The 21,284-nt window shown below is 41.3% G+C and overlaps 1 protein-coding gene across 2 annotated transcripts in view; it reads right to left on the bottom strand.

The window, feature by feature from the left end:
• ZNF536 (zinc finger protein 536) overlaps nucleotides 1–21,284 on the bottom strand; it is a 184,227-nt gene that overhangs the window by 94,300 nt on the left and 68,643 nt on the right. The window contains exon 4 of one of the 2 annotated variants that reach the window (XM_031052033.2): nucleotides 11,313–11,380. The exons of the other annotated variant lie outside the window; for it this stretch is intronic. Coding sequence (XP_030907893.1) covers nucleotides 11,313–11,380 — 68 coding nt within the window. Of the gene's footprint in view, nucleotides 1–11,312; nucleotides 11,381–21,284 lie in introns of those variants that run through there. 2 annotated transcript variants of the gene reach the window in all.

The raw sequence follows: 21,284 nt of genomic DNA, 5'->3' as shown, positions 1-21,284 counted from the left end.
AAAAAAAAAATCTTTACACGAGACAACTAGGAAAGAGCAAACCACCCTCTCCCAAAATGTGCACATTACCTACATACTGTTTGTTTTCCTGACACATAAATCACTTGTTCAGTAAGTTGTTATTGAAATGTATTTGTGCTCATCAAGATAAATCTCTACTCATAATACCTGAAACTTTTCTGCCTATTAGAAAATTTCAGAACTTTATTCATCTGTACTCCACAGACATAACACCTTTACTGACCCTGTTAATGCACCTAGTGCCAGCTAAGCTCACACAATATAAGGAGTTATTTTTTTCTAGGGAAAAGCACATTAAAGCCAAAAGAAATTGCCTGTCTTCATTTAAATCCACTGTTACAGAAGACTACAAGATGGAAAACATAAACTTAAGGCAGATGCCAGAGTACTATGATTAAAGGTGTACATATAGCGGGCCCCATCCTACTCTCAGTCCTATAACCACTGTATCCTGCTATACAATAACACGCAATGTTATTTCCTATTGAAAGTAATTACTGATGAGGGCAAATGCTGAATTTTTAATGGTGCCCACTGTAGACAGCACACCACTCTAAATGAGAGATAATAAAGACCTGGTACTAAGAGATAGGTCTGTCTACAGACTTTGCTTAGGAAAATTAAATGGAGCAAATAAAGCACGTAAACATGAGTTTGCAGAAAATGCCGATTAAATGCCTTGTCCTAAATATACAAGTGTGAATCCACTGAAGTTTTTCCTCAAAGGAACACTCTTCTATGCATTCCACATGTTATCGTCATGAGTGCAGGAAGTTCTCCTTCAGCATCATCAGCAATCTGTGTTTGATAGACAGACCTCCTGATTTCCTGCACCACAGAGAAAGCAAAGGTGGAATGGAATAAAGACCCAGGACAGAACAGTCTCCCTGCGAGTCTGGGCTTTTCAGAAGGTGAGATAAATGGTGAAGGAAAGCTCCTTGTAAGAGGCAGTTTCTGAGTTTCGCTGTCAGTATTTTCTTCAGTTCTCCTGGCTGATGTACAGCAGTGGTTCAGCCTGCTCAGGAGCTGTTATGCCATAGCATGCCTCATAACATACCCTAATCCTTTCAAGCACTTTCAGTACCAGCAATGGATTCAGTAAGTGCAAGCTGGGTTAAAGGAGCAAAGCAATCTGGTTTTCCCCTTTTTTATTCAATTCTTTTCCTAGGAGTATACAGTAATTAGAAGTAGCCCCTTTTTTCTTGTATATACAGATGCTTGTTACCAATTAGTACAGCTGAGACTGTGAGCTGAGAACCAAACTCCAGCAACTGCTGCAATCTCAGCTCTTGTTCTCTGAGGGTGCACTACTGATTCTGGAAACGGCAAAGACAGAGTTTAGTATCAGTCCGGCAGAATGAGCAAAGTGTTTCAAGCTTTATTTTATACAATCTATTGCTCTTCAGTTTCTGTGGTCAGTTCCAGAAGCTGGGTATTACTACTGTAAGTCAAACCCAGAATCATAGAATCATAGAATAGTTAGGGTTGGAAAGGACCTTAAGATCATCTAGTTCCAACCCCCCTGATCAAAGTAGAGACGTGTGATTCTCTATAGGGGAAACAGGTATTTGGGAGAGGGAGACACCACCCTGGTGTAGATGCAGCCACTTGTGCGAGCTAACATAGTATCACTCACAACCCAAACCCCTACTCCAGCTGGAAGAAGGGGTTCTGCTTGGCATCCTCTGAAGGCACTGTGGTTCCCAGGGGTGCAGCCACTCCCATAGATCATAGATTACTCTGCTATGAGGGACCATTTCCAATTTAGGGTGCCAGTGGGCAGCACAGGAGGGAAGCCCCCTGGAGTGCCCACCGCCTCCTCCAGCAGCAGGGCCAGCTGCAGTGTCTGCCTGCTTTAAAGCCTTTTAGCACTTCGTAAAACTGCCCTTAGCAGGCTACAAAGTTTACTCATTTCCATATGAGTTGTAAATGGCAGAATGGAAAAGTCTGGGGTTTACAGAGGGAAGGGGGAAGGTTTCATGGGCTTATTCAGAAGGCCAGGGCTGAAAAGGGAAAGAGGGTCTCCTTCAGTGGTCCCAGTTCCATGGTGGGCTGAAAAGCAGGAGGCAGTATGAAACCAAACTTCATTCACAGCGAAATATGTGAAACAGATACTAAACCATCTAATTTCATCTACAGCTGGGGACAGGCTAGAATGAAAATACCTGCTACTTTCAATAATCTACTGATATATCCACTTAATAAAATCATGCATACTAATAATTATTATTAATAACAAATGAAGGAACCTCCACAAAGACTGATTAAAACACGATGCAGATAACACAATGCAACTGACCAGAGGAAGGTCAGAGTGCCAGCAATTACACAAAACATCTTCATCCCATGATTTATATTTTTATAAATTGACCAAAACCTCTTCTAAATGTATGTTAAATGAGGTTAAGATTACTATTATCACAGAAAGTGGAAGAATTTCATTCAGCACTATCTCAATGTACAGTGACACAAAATACAACTCAGAATACAAGAACTGAGAATGTCTGGTGTTGTACAATACTATAGGAAAAATATGATCGAACTGTGGCTGGCAAGATCTCAATGCTTAATGGGATATTAGTGTAGTGCAGGAATACCAGCATATGGTGTTCCATATTTTTGATCTAGGAAGGAGTTGCCTTTTATATAGCTCTTGATATCCACAGATCTCAGACTGGGTTTGTAGTCTTTTACATCACTGTAATCATTAAAAATGTTGTAACAAGAATGTGAGAACGGTGAACACCTGACTTTATTGCATGGTGTTATGCTAATATACCATGTTAATGAACTATCCTAGGAATATTGAAAATGCAATAGCATCTTAATGCAATATTGATAAAAAACTGACATTCCTACTCATTCTGTCTCACTTGCAACAGCGCCTGGCAAATTATAGCTGTATTTTCATGATCATAAACTCAGAGGAAACATGTTCAGGGTCTGTCAACAGTTGAAAATAGTATTTGCCATACATTTGTGTCTATCTTCTTCATAAAATGTTTAATGCACTGTGTTTTGCAGCACAGTTTATATTTCACATGACCAGTATATGAAAATCTTTCCATGTAATGTGAGATAATGTAATAGCTCTAGTATACCAAATGTGCAATAATATTTATATAAATCTGCTTTGTATACAGAATATCAGTATGTACGTTCAAATGCACAAGATTCAGTCATGTATATCTATAATAGTGCAACATTAACTCTCTCAAGGCTTGAAATAACTTTCTTTTATTAGTTTGGTGTTGCTTGTGGAAATGGAGTTATGTGAAGGTTGCCAGCCCCTCTCACAAGAAAAGGGGAATGGAAAGACAACCAGCCTGTTGATAATGTTACGTTGAATACCCAAGTATTTCACTATTCTACCTCTATTAGCATACTACAAGCACGATAATATACTCACATGCAGCCTGTTTCAGCCATCAGTTTACCAAAGTTCTATTTGCTTTATAAATAAAACACTATAAGAAATTATTCCATAAGATCAGGAGGTGAATTCAGTCTCTGTGTAATTCAACAGACTTTAAAGGATTGCTCCAGAGAAGAATTTGGTACTCCAGATCTCATGTATTCAAGGAGGAGTTTCAAGAAAACCGATTTTTTTTTTTAACAAGAGTTTTACAGAAGTCTGCTAAAACCTTAATAGAAGCTTTGAGCCAGAGACTCCTTTAATTCAACCCCTGAACTTTTGAACAACAATTTTATTTAGAAAGTTGATTTATTCATAAGTAAATAGGATACAGTGTGGATGAAGTACAAGGGATCAGGAGGCAGTTATTAGATTTATAAGTACAAAAGCCTCACTGTTGCAGACAGTGGAGGCTCAGCAGTTACTGTACCTTTCAAAACTAATATGTAACCATATCTGTTTTAAAAGAGTGATTCATATTACTCCGAATGCATGAGAAACTCTTTCTCATCCCCACCACAGGAAACTTGAGTCTGATTTTAATGAGCTTCAATTGGAATGTGGCCTTTGAAAAGTAGTGCATTTGAAAAGATGGAACATTAAATTTTGTAATGATGTAAAACATCTTCAATTTTTGACAGGACAATGGTGCTTATTGTGCTTTATGGGCCCAGTGGTGATTCAAAGGTCACTTTGTATATGACTCCACAGACAGGGGCAGCAGTGAATGAAAATTAGGTTACATGTGATCAGCTTTATTATTAATCAGATGAAAATGGATTTTTAACATTTTTCTAATGAGCAACAGAGAAAGAAGAAAATACCATGAATAAAGCTACAAGAGGGAACAGCAAGACTGAAATGCACGAAGTGCATAACCAAACTAACATGTATTAAATCTGAAATCCTTAAATACTGTCTCAAGAAATAAAATGCAGCTACATATTTTTGTGTCATAAATATATAGAAAACTGCTGAAATACCTACTGTAATTTACTATCTATGTATGTCCTTTGTTTATAACTAACTAATGAACTGATTTCTTCGTACAGTATATTATAGCAGTGCCAGATAGCACTGCTATGGTTAAGGTTGTGTCAGCGCTTCCATTATAAATCCTGTTTTTCAGGGGTTTATAACTCAGCTGTAAAAATGCAGCCCAGGCTAAAACTGGGCGTACAAGGTCTCTGCCAGGAAGCACATTTATTTTACAAATTTCCCCAAAATGTCTTTCAGAATATTCTGGTACTACACAGAATCTTTTAGGTTAGAAAAGGCCTTTAAGATCATTGAGTCCCACCCATAACCCAGCACTGGAAGTCCACCCCTAAACTGTGTCCCCAATTGCCACATCAACACATCTTCCAAATACCTCCAGGGACATGCTAAAAATACTGCAGAAGTTCCCTAGTTTAGGACTCTGCACTTGCTTAACTTTAGAAACGTGTTTGATTGAAAGAAAAAAAACACAACCAAAAAATCATGCACCTTTATAAAAAGACAGGCTAACAAGCTTTTACTCTGGAAGGAGCAAAAAATTAATAATATTTTTTAAATCCTTTGAAACATCGCTCCTAAGTGGGGTGCTGCTTTTCCATACCCTGGAATATTTTCATGCTAAATAAAACATAATGCTACAGAATTAGATTGTTGAACATTTACCACTGGATCCACATGCTGCGAATGAACTTGCATTAAACCTCACATTAATAAAGCGCTTGATCACAAGAAGCCTGTGTGTCTAGCTCAGTGTTTAGCTCAGCCAAATGCCATTTGGCTATCAAAGACCTGTTTTGATTAGCAACTAGTGCCAAGAAGGGGGGAGAGGAGTGGCCTGTAGAAGCGAGAAACGCTTCTTTTCACAGTTAATCACCCAAAGAGAAGCAGAAAAAAAACCCCACAGAACAGCGATGGCTGAGAGGCAAATCCAAACCCAGCTCTTCTGACAGCAAAACATACTGCGGTCCCCATCCTGCCAGTCAACGGGACCGTGGGCACCACTGTGAAAAGCTCCTGGCTGGGGCTGGAGCTGACTGACCTGAAACACCATCATTTTCAACGAGGAATGCTGTCGTTAACATGCCTCGAAGGAACGCTGAGGAATCAACGTTGCAACAGCAAAAAGCCCCGGTCAGCACAAGCCATGGTGTTATACAGGAGGGTGGGACTATTTTCTGTTTTTCAAACAGATTTACTGGGATATAAGTGAGTGAGTGAAGGGGGCTGCACACAGCTGGGTGAAGAGCTCTGCACAATCCCTTCTTGCTCTCTTATCCAGCACATGCTCCCAGGCTTGGCATGGGGGTAATGGATGTGTCCTCCTGTCCTGCTTGTGCTACCTGTGCCTAGCCTGACCCTAGTTTTCCCACACTGGGCATTCCTGAAAGCACCCTATGACTCCATACAAGGATGGCTGCTGCATTCCAAGCAGAGGTGTTATTCCCACCGACATGACATTAAAATACAGACAGGATGTTAGTCAACCTTTTTCATGTCTCTCCTTCCATTTAAAATCTTACTGCTGAGGGTAAGTAAGGTTTTAGAAGGAGCAATGGTGGAAGTGCAGGAGAACCCATGCAGCACTGGCTGTTCTGAGCACAAAGCCAGGGTGCCCCCAAACCCCTGCAGCTCATCAGCCACCACTCTGGCCCAAGGACCATGGCCGCCAGAGCACAGGACCACGGGGCACCCTCCTCCCAGAGCCACCTCTTTCTGAGGAACACCTGAAGCTAACACAAGTTTCCCATGTCCCTGTGCACCCACACAGGCACAACAACAGCCTTGGCCTAAAGCTGCCAAAACCAAACCTCTCAAGCTCCAGTACAATGGCATTGTCGTATTCCAGCTTCCTCTATGGTGGGAAGTGCCTAACAGAAAAAACACTTAGGCACATCCAGTGCTGTAGCTTACAGGGAGCCATATGTGACACCTCCAGAGACATGAGCAGATTCTTTCCTCAGCATCACAAGCCCACACTACGACAGAGGGATGCTCTATTGCAGCTGCAGGGTGGTGTTGCCCACATAAAAAACAAGTTCTGGGTAGAAGCAGAACTGTTTGAGTGACTGATAGCTGCAGATACAGCAGCTGCCAACCAGACAGACAGACTGATTGTTATTGACAGCAGAGGGTTTGAGGGGAAACCACAGACACTCCCCCAGGTGTAAAAGGAGGAGGATTCAGCATCATCTTACTGTGCTTCTCAGATGCTGCTGGCTCTCCTGCAAGGAGGAGGCTGAGGTAGTGAGCTGCACCCTGCTTTAATCAAGCAAGAGATGAGAGCAGCAGGAACCAGCGCTTTGGTTAATGATGCATGGCTGCTCTGCTGGTGCTTTGTTAGCCTCTAACCCCTTCGCTCCAGCCATGGCCTGGGGAGCCTGCCCCAAACAGACTTTTACATGGGATAGTCTCCTGCTTTCTGGCTTATTTCTGATGGAAGATACATGGATAATTAATTTCCCACATACTTTATCTGAGTTTGTGATCCTGTTCCCAAGGAGGGCAGGAAGGACTGAAGCCTGTTGGTACACTTTGAAAGGGAAGAGGGCAGAAGCAATATAAAATATCTATTTTGTTAAATAAGGATACAAACTGGTCCTTTGATCACTGTAGGAGTTAGTTCGTGACAAGTGTTTATTCCACTGGCTATGGTCTCCATGACTATCCCAGGCTGCAATATTAACATGTCTCTTTAAGAAAATACAGTAAAATATAGAGGATATGCCATAGTATTTTTGATTATTACGGTGAATGGCCATGTAAAATGAATATAGCATATTGGCACTGATTCCTGCCGTACTGAGGCTCTTTTGTGAAATTAGTTAAATAGTTCTCCCCCCCCCCCCCCCCCCCCCGACTTCACTTGGATAAATTTGTGGTTAGCACAAGTATGAGGAATTTTGCTTTTCTTGGCTATTTTTTTCTCTTTCCCCCTTTTCAAAGGAAATTTCACCCATCTATTGGGATAACACCGTTTGCTTTGGATGAAGATGACCAGCTGAAGAAGTAGCATTGACAAAAAGTATGTTCCGTGTAGAAAAAAAAGCTGCCCAGATTTCCTTCAGAGCAACTGTCCATCACAGCGTAAGGTGAATAAACAGATTCTGCAGACTGTTATGAGCTTGTTAATTCTTCAATAAATTAACCACAAAAAAGTGTTAATTAACTAGTAAAAATGTTTAGGGGTTCTTTGAGGGGAAAAAAACCTGTGCACTGGAAAAGTGTATGCTTAGCACTATGTAAAAAATACAGGTTTTTAACTCAATTTCTGAGACTTCTACAACAAAGTGCAGAGAAAGGCAGATGAAATTATTTTCTGACTACATACACTGAATAAGCCCAATGGGAACTTCTGTATATAGTTATCAGTGGCACTGAAATCTGCTTAGGAAAGCAACAAGTCTTTTGTTCTGTTGACAACAGTTATTACAATTAATTCATTTTGTGATTGGTATTTGCACTGAGTGACAAGGTGTTATTTTACCTCAGTAAAAGTTAAAATGGTAATACCTACATGCGAAATAACACTGAGTTTGCTATCACTCAGTGAAAGAAAAGCCTCTCCTCAGAAATGCCTGCTCAGCCACCACTCTCGCAAACCTGCAGTGTTACCATCAGGCTTCGCCCCCTTCTCCCCCTCCCATTTCCCCAGCGTTTGTTTTTACTGCTCTAAAAGTTTCAGTAGAGGGGGGGGGAGGAAGAAAAAAGTTGTCTACTTTTTGCTGAAAGACAAAAGAAAACGTGAGTGAAAACAGCAAAAGGGCTGCAAGTGCTCAGCTGCATCCTGGGGGGGATGCCTGCTGCAGGAACAGGCTCCCTGCCTGGGGTGGCATTGCCAAGGGCAGGACACAGCATCCTCTTGGGTGAGTCCCACTGCAGCAGGGGCTGGGGAGCAGCTCCTGCTGTTCTGAGCTATCAGCATGCCCTTTACCAGGGTAGGAGACAGGCAAGTCCAACCATGAGCACAGCACCAGGATACTTTCCATGCTGCCTCAGGAGTGCTGAAAAGGAGGGTCCTTCCTTCCCTGAGGCTGCAATGGTCCATTCTGGAGGATGCTGTCTGTCCCCTCAGAGCAGCAAACCGCAGTCTACTCACTGTGGTCCTGCTCCTTGCAGGAATACAGGATGCATGGAGCCCTGAGCAGTCCTGGGTGGGAAGAGGAGGGTTTCCCACCTCTCGAGGCAGGGCAAGGTGCCAGGCAGATGCTGGTGTTGCACGAACCATAGAGCTCAAAGCAGCAGCTTTTGAGTTAAAAGGCTTTAGGGGTAATTCAGATGCTGCTTGGACCTGTCCATCAGCATCTTTCTGCCCACAGGAAAGACCTGTGCAGAGCCTGAGAGACCCTGACACCTGTGGAGCTGCCCTGTACCACTGCAGAAGCTGTGGTATACAACTACCAATTTCAGAGTCAGCAGACTCACATCTGGACCTGTTCCCTCTCTGTGAAACAGCTGCACACATCTGCATGTGGAGGGGACCTTTGCGCTGGTCAGCAAACCCATGGCTGCTCAGTTTTAGCACAAGAAAGATAAAACAAGGAGGAAGGAGCATTAGATGGTATAAATTTTACCTTTTCTGGCAGGACCCAGCAAACCAAGGGAAGTTTGCAGAGCTAGCAAATGGCAAATACCCCATTAGCTATGGATTGCTCAGCACGTCTCTACTTTTATTATAAGTTAGCCTCGCTAAACCACTGACTTAACAGAGAATCATTATAAATCCCCATTTTGAATTTTTTTATTAGCAGTATTTATCACCTTCTCAAAATCAATCCTATATTTTTAAATTAAAACAAATGACTACTTGTACTGCAATCAATATTAGCACATTTCCTTTTTTTTAAAAAAAGGAGAAAAAATGGAATACAAAGAAATGTCCTTCTTTGGCTGCATCAATCCAATTTCAATATAATTCAATATTTAATAAATATAATCCTCTGTGTCTGTGCAGGGAAACATCATAAAAAATGCAAAAGGTTTCCTGGTCTCCAATAACTTGCATGAAACAAAGTGTTTCCTTATTCCTTCCATAAATACTGCAGTCTTACGCTACTGGGATTTTTTTCTTCCTGTGTATTAGGAAGAGTTTGCTCTCATTGTGTATATGAAATGAAGCTTACATATTTCATGATTAAAAATCCAAAACGCTACCTCCCATTTAAAAAAAAATAATTACCATCTTTATCTCTTTGTACTTCTTTGGCTTTTGTTTTGGAAAGGGCAGAGAAGAAAAACCTTATATAATACCTAATTTGTACATCTGTGGTTTCCCTCTGACTTGTGCAGGCACCATATGTTTTTAATTATCATAATAGCCTTAAAGAACCTGTTCAGGGGGAAACACATATGATCCTTTTATTACCAGTTTGTAATTTAAACAGTTTTAACAGAAAAGGTCTGGCTATAAGGGACTGAGAGGCACAAAGGTCTAAAAACCTCATTATTGACCTCTGTAAGCATGAGTTCAGATCCCACCCACCGAGGTGGGACCCAGCTTGCCCGCCTTTGACAGAGGTAATCAGTCGCATGTGAAACGGCTCTTCAGGACCTTAAAAGACATAATCTCCGATCTCAAATGACTCGATGTTTCAGTCCACACAATGAAAACGTGGTCTGTGAATGTTATCCTGCACCTGATCTGCGCTTTCCTCTCCCTGGTGAAGGCTCCAGGGTGATGGTTCTGTAGGAGAAGCCCTGTGAATGCCAGGAGCCCCGAATTTCACCAATTCCCATCAGTTGTCGCCCTTTCAAATTCCTGGTTTTGTCCTTTATGCAAACACAAGGCTGGTGGGCGCGCCAGTCTCCCAGCCACGGGAAACAGCCGGATTCTCAGAGGTAGGAATTAAATTTAACAAGTTCAATTCACTCCTGATTCTGGACATCTAAACACATAATCAGACTGATAATGTTATTAATTACCATTCAAACGACAACCTTTGACACTGGCATGCTCCCACAACCTCCCTACTTCAATAAAAAATCATTGGCATGAAAACCCGCAGTCTTACGAACAGAAATTGCAAATAAGCAGGCACTGAACAACTGGGAGTGAGCAAAATCCTACTTTTCAGAGAGAAAGCAGAGGCTCACACAATAGCTTGGTCACTTGACCCAAAATGAAATTCGGCTCAACTTCATCCCAAACCAGATAATTTACACCCCAAACAAAGAGCTGTGGAGAGAAGAGGGTGGGGAAGGGAGTCTAGCTAAAATTACACCAAGGCTGGAAGTTGTTACAGCTCCATCTCGGGAGATAGATGGTGTCCTCATTAGAACAAAGCTTTATTTAGACAGACAGACAGAATCCTTATTAGAACATTAGACTAAAAATGTCAGGAAATACAAAATTAAGATTTTGCAAATAAATGCTGACTTGGAGGAAAAAATCTTGGAGCTCCCTTTAAAGATCCCACTGGAGACACCTAGGAAAAATGAAATCACTCAGGAATAGTAACCTCCCATCCCATACCAATCTAACCCTCTGAAAACTCAGTTTCACAAAACCCAGAGATCCATCTTCTTGGGCAAAGCGGTCTCCACCCATGATCTGACACTTATCGGCTCCATTCCTGAGGGAGGGAACGACATGGGACCTGCCTCTTCCTGCTGCCTATTTTGGGGGGAACCCACCCAGAAGAGGTTGTGCTGATCTTGGAAACCTATTTCCAGCTGCACAGACCCGGAAACATGTGAATCAGCCATTCTATGCCCTTCCCTGTCTCACTCCCCATCCCCAGGCCCTCTGCTTTCTCTGGGGAAACTCAGGTATTTTGCAGTGATGGAAAGACAGCTTAATTATCTTGCATACAAAAAAGATGGTCATCGTTTTCCGTTTTACCTGAAAGCTAATGGATCTTGGGACACCAGACGTGGATGCTCAAAATTCCCTCCGGAGCCTTTCTGGTGATTTGTCGTCTCCTGGTTGCCTTTGGCGCACACCGGTCTCTGCCGAGGTAATATGTGAGCCACTGCACACTAAAAGCAGATGTTTGAGAGAGGAAGTGCGTGCACACACACACATACAACCACCCCCCACACACCCTCCACCCCTTTGTCCTGTACCTTGCTTGCAGGTCCTGCTCCAAAGCACAGAGACCTGAAGAGGAACTTCACATCTCAGAGGCAATTTGGATGGAAAAGGCAGGGCAGGATTTGCTCCCAAGAGAGGCACAGCACTGCAGAGCTCTGCATGCTGCAGTCCTCTGGGAACCTCCGGGGTTGTGGGAAAGGGCTGAGAGTACTGCTGTCCCCCATGCTTTGCTGAGGCAGATGCCAGCAGCCAGTGGGATGGATGTGCCACCCTATTCTTTATGGACACAGTGGTTCTCACATGGCACCAGGTCACCCACCTGCATGTCACCGGCTCTTTTCTTTTGCCAGGCTCTAGGCCTCCACATTGAACTTTCTACTTGGGCCAGATGTAGTGCTTATGGAAATAGATTTTCTGATGGGATTAAACAATTAAAAAAAAAGAAATCTTGCATTTAATGTTCTAAATAAATAAATAGTTTATCTTTGGGTGTTTGTTGGTTTTTTCCCCCCCAGTTTTAATCTAGTGAAAAACTAGTTTTCCCTTCCCATAACTTCACCCACGTACTCATTAGGATGAAGTTTTCTGGTGAAACAGAAGTGCTCGGTGTTTGGCAGCATGGGGTAGATGGCAGGGAGCACCACATGCTGCAGCTGCACAACCAGAGGATGATTACTCAGCAGGCAAGCTCTTCTCTTGCGCAGACATGTTTGTGTACCTCTCAAACCACCTTCTAAGCAACTGACTTCACCAGCACCAGCAAAGGAAGGAGCACGACCTACCCCACCCTTGGAAAGACACACGGGATCCATCCATCTGTTGAACTCATGTCGACCACCACCAAGACAAGTCAGCCTAGGGACCACTCAAGCAAAGTGCTTCCACCTTTTCCTCTTCTTCTCCCATATACGTATGAGCATAATTTCACCTTAAGAGAAATCCCAGTTCTGGGCACAAACTTTTCTATTTAAGGATCCTCCTTTCATGGTGAAGATCCTCCAAATTTCCAAAAAGTGGATAACAACAACACCACTGTGATCCCATCTGTACACAGCAATGGCACTGTAATGCACAGAGCATAAAACACCAAATTCCCACAGACAGCATCTGTCTTGCTACAAACAATGGACCATTATCTTGTAAATAATTCTGATTAAGCTGCAGCATTTTCCCCAAACAAACAGTAGGGGAGAAGAGGGTGAGGATTTTTCTAGTGGGAATGCCCTCTTTCTCCTTCCCCAGCACTGACACTCAGGTTTTTATTCAACTGATTGCCCCCCTCCCCTCCCTGCTCTGTCCCCCATGGCTTGGTTTTCATCTTCTGACCTTATACAGCTGTCAATCATTTTGGCAACTAAAGAGGGAGCTATCCCACCTCTATCCTTTGGAAAAGCTTTCCTGGTTTGTTTTTGTCTTTGTCACCCCAATGTACAATGGTTAGTGAATGCACCCATAAACCCTCCTGTTCTTAAACAGTTCTTATGTGAAAGGATGGACAAACCAGCTTCTGGGCACACACTGGTGCTGACTGGAGCTGGGGTGTCTGGTTGTGCCAGGGATGTGTCTTGGTGCATTTGGTATCACAGTGAGCATCACATGGAAGCAGACTTTGCTGGGCAAAAGCTGTCACCTTCTTCAAGCTCTCAGCAGGGAGAGCAGAGCCTTCAGCTACCCACAGCAGGGAGGACCTCTACTTCTCTGCATCCCAACACCAGCAGCAGGTGTAACAGGACAATTTTAAAGGATTTAAAGGAAAACCAAGGGCACAGACCAGAATGGTGCTAGCTGCGCAAAGGGACAAGTGAAAAAAGAAAGAGGGGTAATGTGGTCCTTTCTCCTAATGCTCACAAACTGATCTTCAAGGCCAGGTTGGGTGGGACTTCAAGCAACCTGGTCTAGTGGAAGGTGTCCCTGCCCATGGCAGGGTGCTAGAAGTGGATGAGCTTTAAGGTCCCTTCCAATCCAAACCAGTCTGTGATTTGATGATTCTATGATGAATTGTATACTGAGGACTTGTATTTTATCTTCAAGGTGCTTTACAAACATTATTGCATTATTTTATTCTCACAAAACTCCTACCAGCGAGATAAGTACTATTATTGCACTATTATTTTCTACTTCACAAAGAGAATCCAAACTTATTTTTTCCCAAGGTCACTAAGCAGATCACACATAGACCTGCAGGAGGAGCAAGGGCTGACAGCTTCTGAGTGTGAGCCCCCCTCCCCAAACCTTATTTAAAAGACTTGTGTTCTGCCAGAGTCATGGCACATATCGGGATATGCCTTCAGTTTTTCCTTCAGTAAGAGATAATTAAGGAACAATTCCTTCTCTGATCCCCAGCATGACAGGCTATTTTCTACCCCACTGTTGCTCTGCTCTCTGAACAATGGCTGTTTTATGCAGGGAACGGCGTTACAGATGCCCCAGATCAGAGGAGATCAGCTTAAAGAAACCTGCCGGGCCAGCGTCTCACTCCACAGACAATGGGGCAGGCTGGGTGTGGGTGCCTTATGGGGGGAAGCTTCAGGAGCACCTGCTTGTAACTGGCAATGCTCCGGGCAGGGGCATCTGTTAGCCAAAGTCACTCACATCCAGCATACCTATCCAGAAGTTTCATGTAGTAGGAAAATGGTTGTGGTTTGGGGTATTTTGTCTCAGTCCTAAGCATACTCCTTTTTCTACCATGTGGTAGGGATGTGTTGTGCTCCTAGTTCACCTCTGTGGTTCCTCTCTGCTCCTTGCCAGCAAATGTGCAGCTGCTTCAAATGGCAGTAACAGCAACAGTGAGCTTGAAAGGCTCAATTTCAAGGCATCTCAAAGAAATTAAATTGTGACTGAGTCCTCCAAGGGAGAATTCAGCTCCAAGAACTGAAATCAACATTGGGGATGACATACTGAATGTGTTTCACCTGTTATAATCCTTGTTGGTGAATATCTCACCCACTCTGGGCTTTTTGCCCACTAGTTTGTTTTGACAATAATAAAAATGCACAACACCCCAAACCTTGTAAGTAAATTCCTAACTCGGAAAAGGTATATTCATTAACAAAATAAGCTGCCCAGTTAATAAGCCATGGCATATTGCAGAAGACATGACCACATCCTACTGGGGAAAGGCCTGTACCTAGACATTGCTTCAGAACAACCAGAACAATTGTTTAGTGAGAAATGTTTTTTGCATATGACTCATCAACCCTTGAAAACAGGATTTCTTATAGAATGCAAGTGCTGACACAGCCTTCACTTGAGTGGTGTGACTGCAGCTGTATAATTACAACTTTAGATTTGATGTTATGGACTTTAGGTTATGCTCTTCAGACAAATGCTCCATTGTGTTACGGAGATATTTTTTCCTTAGTCATATTGCTCACAGGACAATAAGGACTATATTCACAGCCAGCGGTATTACACAAGATGAGATTATACCCTATGGGGGTTAAATGGATTCATAATTGACACTTTTCCTTGTCTTCTTTTCTCTTTGCTCCTAGTTGATACTTTTTTGGAAGTGCTCTCCAAGTAAAAGGAAGAACAATCTTACACTGAGTCTGGATAAATGTTACAGTTGTCTCGCAAATGCTGTATTAATTCTAGCCCTTCCAAAATAATATAATTGTCCTACTGCTGAACTACAGATTTTTCTCAGTATGACACATAACACTAAAATGTCAGGTCCTGACTCACGGTGTTTTGGTGGAATAAATAAAAAGTACCAATATGCTATTCAAATCTGACAGCAATAATGAAGATGTGACACTGGGAGCCCTGGTCATGTTTGCCTTCCACTGCATCCTCAGCTGTGCACCGACCAGCAGGCCATCTGTAATGGGTCCCATCTTGGAAACACTTACCATAGGCCTGAGTGAGACTAATGGGCTTGATGGGACTGGTTGTTCTGTGCTTGCTTTACTCAGGTAGACGGTTTACAGGTCTAAGGAGGGAGGTCTAAGGAGTCTAAGGATGTCGTACACTCAGGACATCCTTCCCATGGGAAACAAAAGCAAGAGTTCAGTGCCCTCTGCAGTTCTGAAGGCTGTGACTTAATGTAAGGCTAGGCAAAATTAACCAAGAAAGATCTCTCAGGGACTGTATGCACCTGGCATTTCTCTGCAGGGATAGGCATTGTATACCCATTACACACCGAGGTTCTATTTCCAGCTGCAGAGCTGGACCCAAATATGTATCTCACTCTGGCCAGGCAGCCAGGCACTAACTAATACTTACATACTTAATCCATCCCTGCATTACTCATTTTTAACCCAGTGGCCTCCATAAGAATTTCTGCTGGATTTTAATAGTGATAGAGGAGAAACAGGTCCCACATTCCCAAGATATTCTTTCTGGTATGGAGGAAACAAGTCTGATGTCCCCCCTTATATACCTGCCTAACTGTATGTGGCATTGTTCTAGTGACAAACCACATCTTTCAGAAGGCTGCATTTTTATTAAATACCCTTTACAAGCCAACAAGTAGCTTTGCAGAGTTTGCCTCTCAAAGCATCAAACAATTGTGAATCTCATGAGTGGTCTTTGGTCTACCAAAAGGTTTTCTTGAGAGTTTTCTTGAGCGAATTAACAAAATGACTCAAAACTGCGCTAATGGTTAACAGCTTTTTTTTTATTAGCAACACTGAGATAAGTTATTGAAGCATTTTAGTATTGTTTTACATTCCATTCAGATGACCTAACTTGTAACTCCATATACATTTAAAGATATAGTTTGACACTTATTCAGAAAGCAACAATTATTAAAACTTACATACCTTCATTACCAGGAAACCTTAATATATTTTCTAATTACTTCCAACAATACTCTATTCCAAAGCACATGATAACCCACTAGAAGTTTACACATTTCACTTCAATCACAGGTTTTAAATTGTGGATGTCAGAGTGCTGTTCATTGAATTTCACTGTCTTTCTTGGTTAATATTGGAAAACCTGGCACAATATATTAAGCTAGAAATATTGCTTAAAGAATATGAAAAAAGATAACTACAGTATTTTTTCTGCTAAAGCATTACAAAATACAGGACCATTAAAAACTCAAATAGAAATGACAATAAATAACCTTAAAAATGTTAAGAGAATTTTCACTCATACTAAAGTCCATTCCCTAAGCTTGCCAAACACATAAATAACAGAACATAGTCAGGACCTCTATTTTTGTACTATGACAATGGTTTGTTATATATTGTGGATGTATTGTGTATACATATATTAATGCTTACACTTAAGGTATATATTTTTTTCTTTCCTGAAACAATTAATAAGCCTCAGGTAATTATTCATCCCCATCACTATAGGTATATAGGTAGGTGGGAGCAAACCTCAGAGAATCCAGATATGCAATAAGATATCCTAAGTTCCTTAGATTACAAAGATGAATTTGGTTATTTATTTCTGAAAGCCTGTAACTAAAAATTATAATTGCTTTCAAATTAATTGTTTAAAATTGGCCTCATAAGATGTATTAATCATACACTTAGTTTTGACTTACAAGGATATCTAAATTGTTCGTGTTTATGAGTAGTTATAGGAAATACTATACCTCAGACACAAGAATATATTTTCCTGAACCAAAACACAAACCAGAGCATTGTCTGACTTTGGAAAGACCTGGAAACTTCTCTATGCCTGTGCCTAATCCTAAATTATAATTAAATTTGACCTGGATATGACAAAAACAATAAGAATATACTGTTGTGGAGATGAAACTTAGAGCAGAATCATACATCTCTAAGCTTACATCATTATTTTGTCTCTGCAAAGAAAAGCCTTTCTGTGTTAGGGATTTGCCTTGGTGCGGCTGGCCACTGATGTCTGAAATCAAGGCACATACCAAGGCCTCCTTTTGCAAACACAATCCCCCTTTCAGATCTGGAGCTGGGAGGGACTGAATGCTTCCAGTTTCACTGGCAATACAAGGTGCTCAGCACTCAGCTTTATCAGATGTTTTAGGGGTTAATTTCCAGAAACATAAATGGAATGGGAATGTTACACTGTGACATGAAAAATGGTAAGAAATAAAAGTTTTCAACAGTAAACAGAATGGTGATATCAACACCTGACTTCTGATAGCTCAAAATACAATCAAATTAAGCTACATGAATACACCAACGAAATTTAAAGTCCAATAAACATAGGACCCTATTCTGCAGTCCTTAGTCATGTAGCTAGTCCAACTCATCAAGAATAAGGGATGCAAGTCTGGGTCCTACTTAGCTTCTGCTTGGGAAGTCAGTGTTAATTCAGACAGTATCTTTTCTAGCCAAAAACATGCAGCAAAAGCAAAGTAACATAAACAAGGCTAAATGTCAACAGTGTTTGCAGACTTACAGACACCATCCATTTGTTTGTATTGAAATGACTAGCGAACCATTTGGCAAATACAGCGCTATTCACAGACCGGCCCTTTTCTCCAGCAACACAAACTTCACTGGATCACTGGCATTCCCAGTTAATTAAAAAAAGGAAGCAAGCCATATGAGTTTGGTTTTATATTGCCATGCAAATGGCACAGCGACATCCGAAAACACGGCTGAAACCCAGGCATGGGGCCGAGGTGCTGATCTGTTCAACAGTACAGCGCGTACACTACAGGCAGGCCTTGGACCTCCTAACTGAAACTATAGAAACCTCTTTAAAATCACCATAATGGGGTAAAGAACAGTCTGCAGTAAAACTACCACATCATTTCATTCTGCCTTTAAGGTAAAGAATATAGTGGTTACTCCTTCAATGGCAGATCAGTTGAAGGACTAAATGCTGGGTTACTTGAGTGTGTCACAAGATAGTTTAAATGGGCAGGAGTTCTATGACTTGCTGCAGGAGGATGGAATTCCATTGCCTTGTAGCTGTCCCAGAGCTTAAACAGATTAGGCCTTTCGCTTCTGTTTGATATGGATTTTATAATTTTAAAGAGCTGCAATAAGGATTCAAGTGAAGCCACCACAAACAATTAAAAATCTTTTTCTGTATTTTATATGTTGGTGGTAGTTCTGAAGGGGTTAGCATTATAATCTTTTTGGTTTTGACACCTGTGGCAATAAGCAATTTACAACAACTAAATTCACTATTTAAACATTGGGGTAGAGCACTATAATTATGTGACAGTAAAGCTGTAATAATCTGCCACAATTGATCTTCCCCTTGCCCAGCCCTCTTGTCTGTGCTGCAGTTCCACATTTGGAAGGTATTTCAGAAAGTTACAATGCTGAACATTTTAATAATTCTGTGCAATGCTGAACGCTTTGTGCTCCAAAGGAAACTGAAAGTGCTCAGCCTCTGCAGGCTCACAACTCCAAAGCTGCTACCAGACATCCAAAGAGCTCTGCCCTGCTTTCCTACAGTGAAAGAAGGGATAATGGGGTGGAGCCTACACAGAAGAAAACAGCACTAATTGCAGAGGAAAGCGAGCATGAATGGAAGCAAATTAGATTTACAGAGACAACACGGAACTAATACTTTTGGACATCATTAAGTGTGGGTTCAATAGCACTAATCCATCAAGCAACCAGCTAACGCCCAGGACCATCTCTGGCCAACAGTTCTGTAGCCTACCAGCTCTTCTTTGAAAGTCTACGCACTTCCCATGCAAAAAATGCAAGTAGGGAAATTTTACCATCCTAGACACAAAGAAGGGAAATTTAAAGGGAAGTAGAGAAAGAAAGGAATGGGTCTTGTCATAACTAGATGCTGTGCATATCACATGTAAATTAATGATTTGAAACATACTGTGATACAACTACATGTATAAGGGAAGACAAGCAGAGTAAGGGAGCATAAAGGGAAAGGAAAACAGATCTGCCAAAACTTGAATACAAAGTAGTTCTAGAACCTCCAAGCACAATTTCTCAAATGAACAAGGGCTGTGAAAGCAGGGTAGACAAATGCTCAAACCAGCTACCAAGCCAAGGAGACACAGCCCTGGGCTTCCCCTTTATGCAGGGCTTCTGGCTGACTAGCAGCAAGGAAAAGCATGTCTGCTTCTTAGAAACTGCATGGTAGCAAAGATTAACAAGACTGGACCCTAGGTATAGTCACTTGAGACTCCAAAACCAAGTACAGGTCAGGAGTAACTCTAAATTCATCAATGGTGTTTTATTATTTCTTTCTGTTCTTTCCTACATAAATAAAGGAGAAATATTAAAAATATTTGTGGTTTTTCTCAGCAGCATTTTGGCATGGAAATTTCTATATTATGCAGTAATTATGGTTCTTTCCTAAGTATGTCTTTCATCCCTACAGCCTGAAGCATGGTAGGAGCATAAATGGATGATGTGTGCATCAACAGTCTCTCTCATTCTACATATAGAGAAACTGAGGACTGTTTTCCCCATGTGTGGTGACCTTCCAAAACAATAATGTGAGCTGGTGGCATTCTCCTTTTGAGATTAAATCCTTTTTGTGCCAAGATTTGGCTTTAAAACCTAACACATTATCTCAAGGTAAAATCTGCCAACTAAAAATGATCCACGTTGGTCACTGAAAATCCAGCTTTCTTTCAGGCAGCCAGAAATTTAACTCAATTAGCGTGGCCAATCAAAGAAGCAATCTTAGCTAACTGAAGCTGAGATATTTTATTTCAATCTTATTTCCACTCTATCCTGACTGTGGAAAGAGCACCACACCTTTCTGTCTTGATTGTGCAAGGACTGTATCAAGTGTACCAATGCACCCATGTTCTCTCTTGAGATGTCAACAACCCACACATCATTGGCTGCAAAAGGAAAGGCAGATGCACAGAGTCTTCCAAAATACAAAGGAACACAAGAATAATGCCCTGGAACTAGGTGCTGGAAGTGAGTCTCAAGTTTTCTGATCTCTCAGGCAGTAGGAGAGACAAAGGCAACCTCAAATAAGGTCATGGGCTTTGTGCAAGAGGGAAGGAAGGCTAATATACAAAGATGCTCCTGATAGCTAATCTACAAACACAGAAACATCAGGTGAGATTCCCAACACTAGCATGCACAGATAGAGTGAATTCACAGTATAAAATGTCACTGAGAACATGAAAAATCCCCAAAAATCACTACTTTCAAGTGGGCAGTGTCCAAGCCAACCAAATAAAAAATAAAATACTGACACGGGGCTTGTTCAGACTTATCCACTTTTACTGTGCAATATTGAGAAAAATGAAATAATATATTTAAACAGTCAGCCCTAATATTTCTATTCTGCAAACACTCAATAGATCGTCAGTTAAGAATTTTAAAAAGCTATTTTTGGAGGGGGGAGAAAGGAGAACTCGCACTGCATTTTCCAGTAAAAAATGGCTTAAAAAGTAGAACAGACAAGCTTCTGTTAGCTTTTTTATCCCTTCATACTTCTAGTCAAATCCATTATCACTGGGCAGAAATAGTGAAAGGGATACGGTCTTTAAAATCATATAAACTCAAGCCATCATAAAATGTCTGTTGAACTGATTGGAAGATGAAACAAAAAAAACTAATGGAAGTAACATGACCTCATTTCAATAATAATTTTAGAGGGTGTTTTTTTTGTTTTTGTTTAAAAAATGTATGTCTGGGAAGCAGTATAAAGATCTTTTGTACAAAGCTACTAATCTTGGTTTTCCAATTTTTTACTTGTTTGTTTGAAGAGTTATTCTCTATTTTTTTTTTTTTGGTTTTTTTTTTCAAACTGGTTGATTGTACTCCGCAGCTAGAGGAAAAAAAAAATAAAACCCAAGTACCAGCTGCAAATTAAATCAACTTTCAACTATTTTCAAAACATCAGAAATGTAACTGCTGATTTTGAAGAATCTGGAAATATTTCCAACTCTCTGAATTGGTTCTTAGTGCACTGAGATAC

The sequence above is a fragment of the Melopsittacus undulatus genome, chromosome Z, assembly GCF_012275295.1.
Source record: "Melopsittacus undulatus isolate bMelUnd1 chromosome Z, bMelUnd1.mat.Z, whole genome shotgun sequence".
NCBI classification, from domain to species: Eukaryota; Metazoa; Chordata; class Aves; order Psittaciformes; family Psittaculidae; genus Melopsittacus; species Melopsittacus undulatus.
The sequence above is the reverse complement of the archived record's forward strand: the minus strand, read 5'-3'. Positions and strand labels throughout refer to the sequence as shown.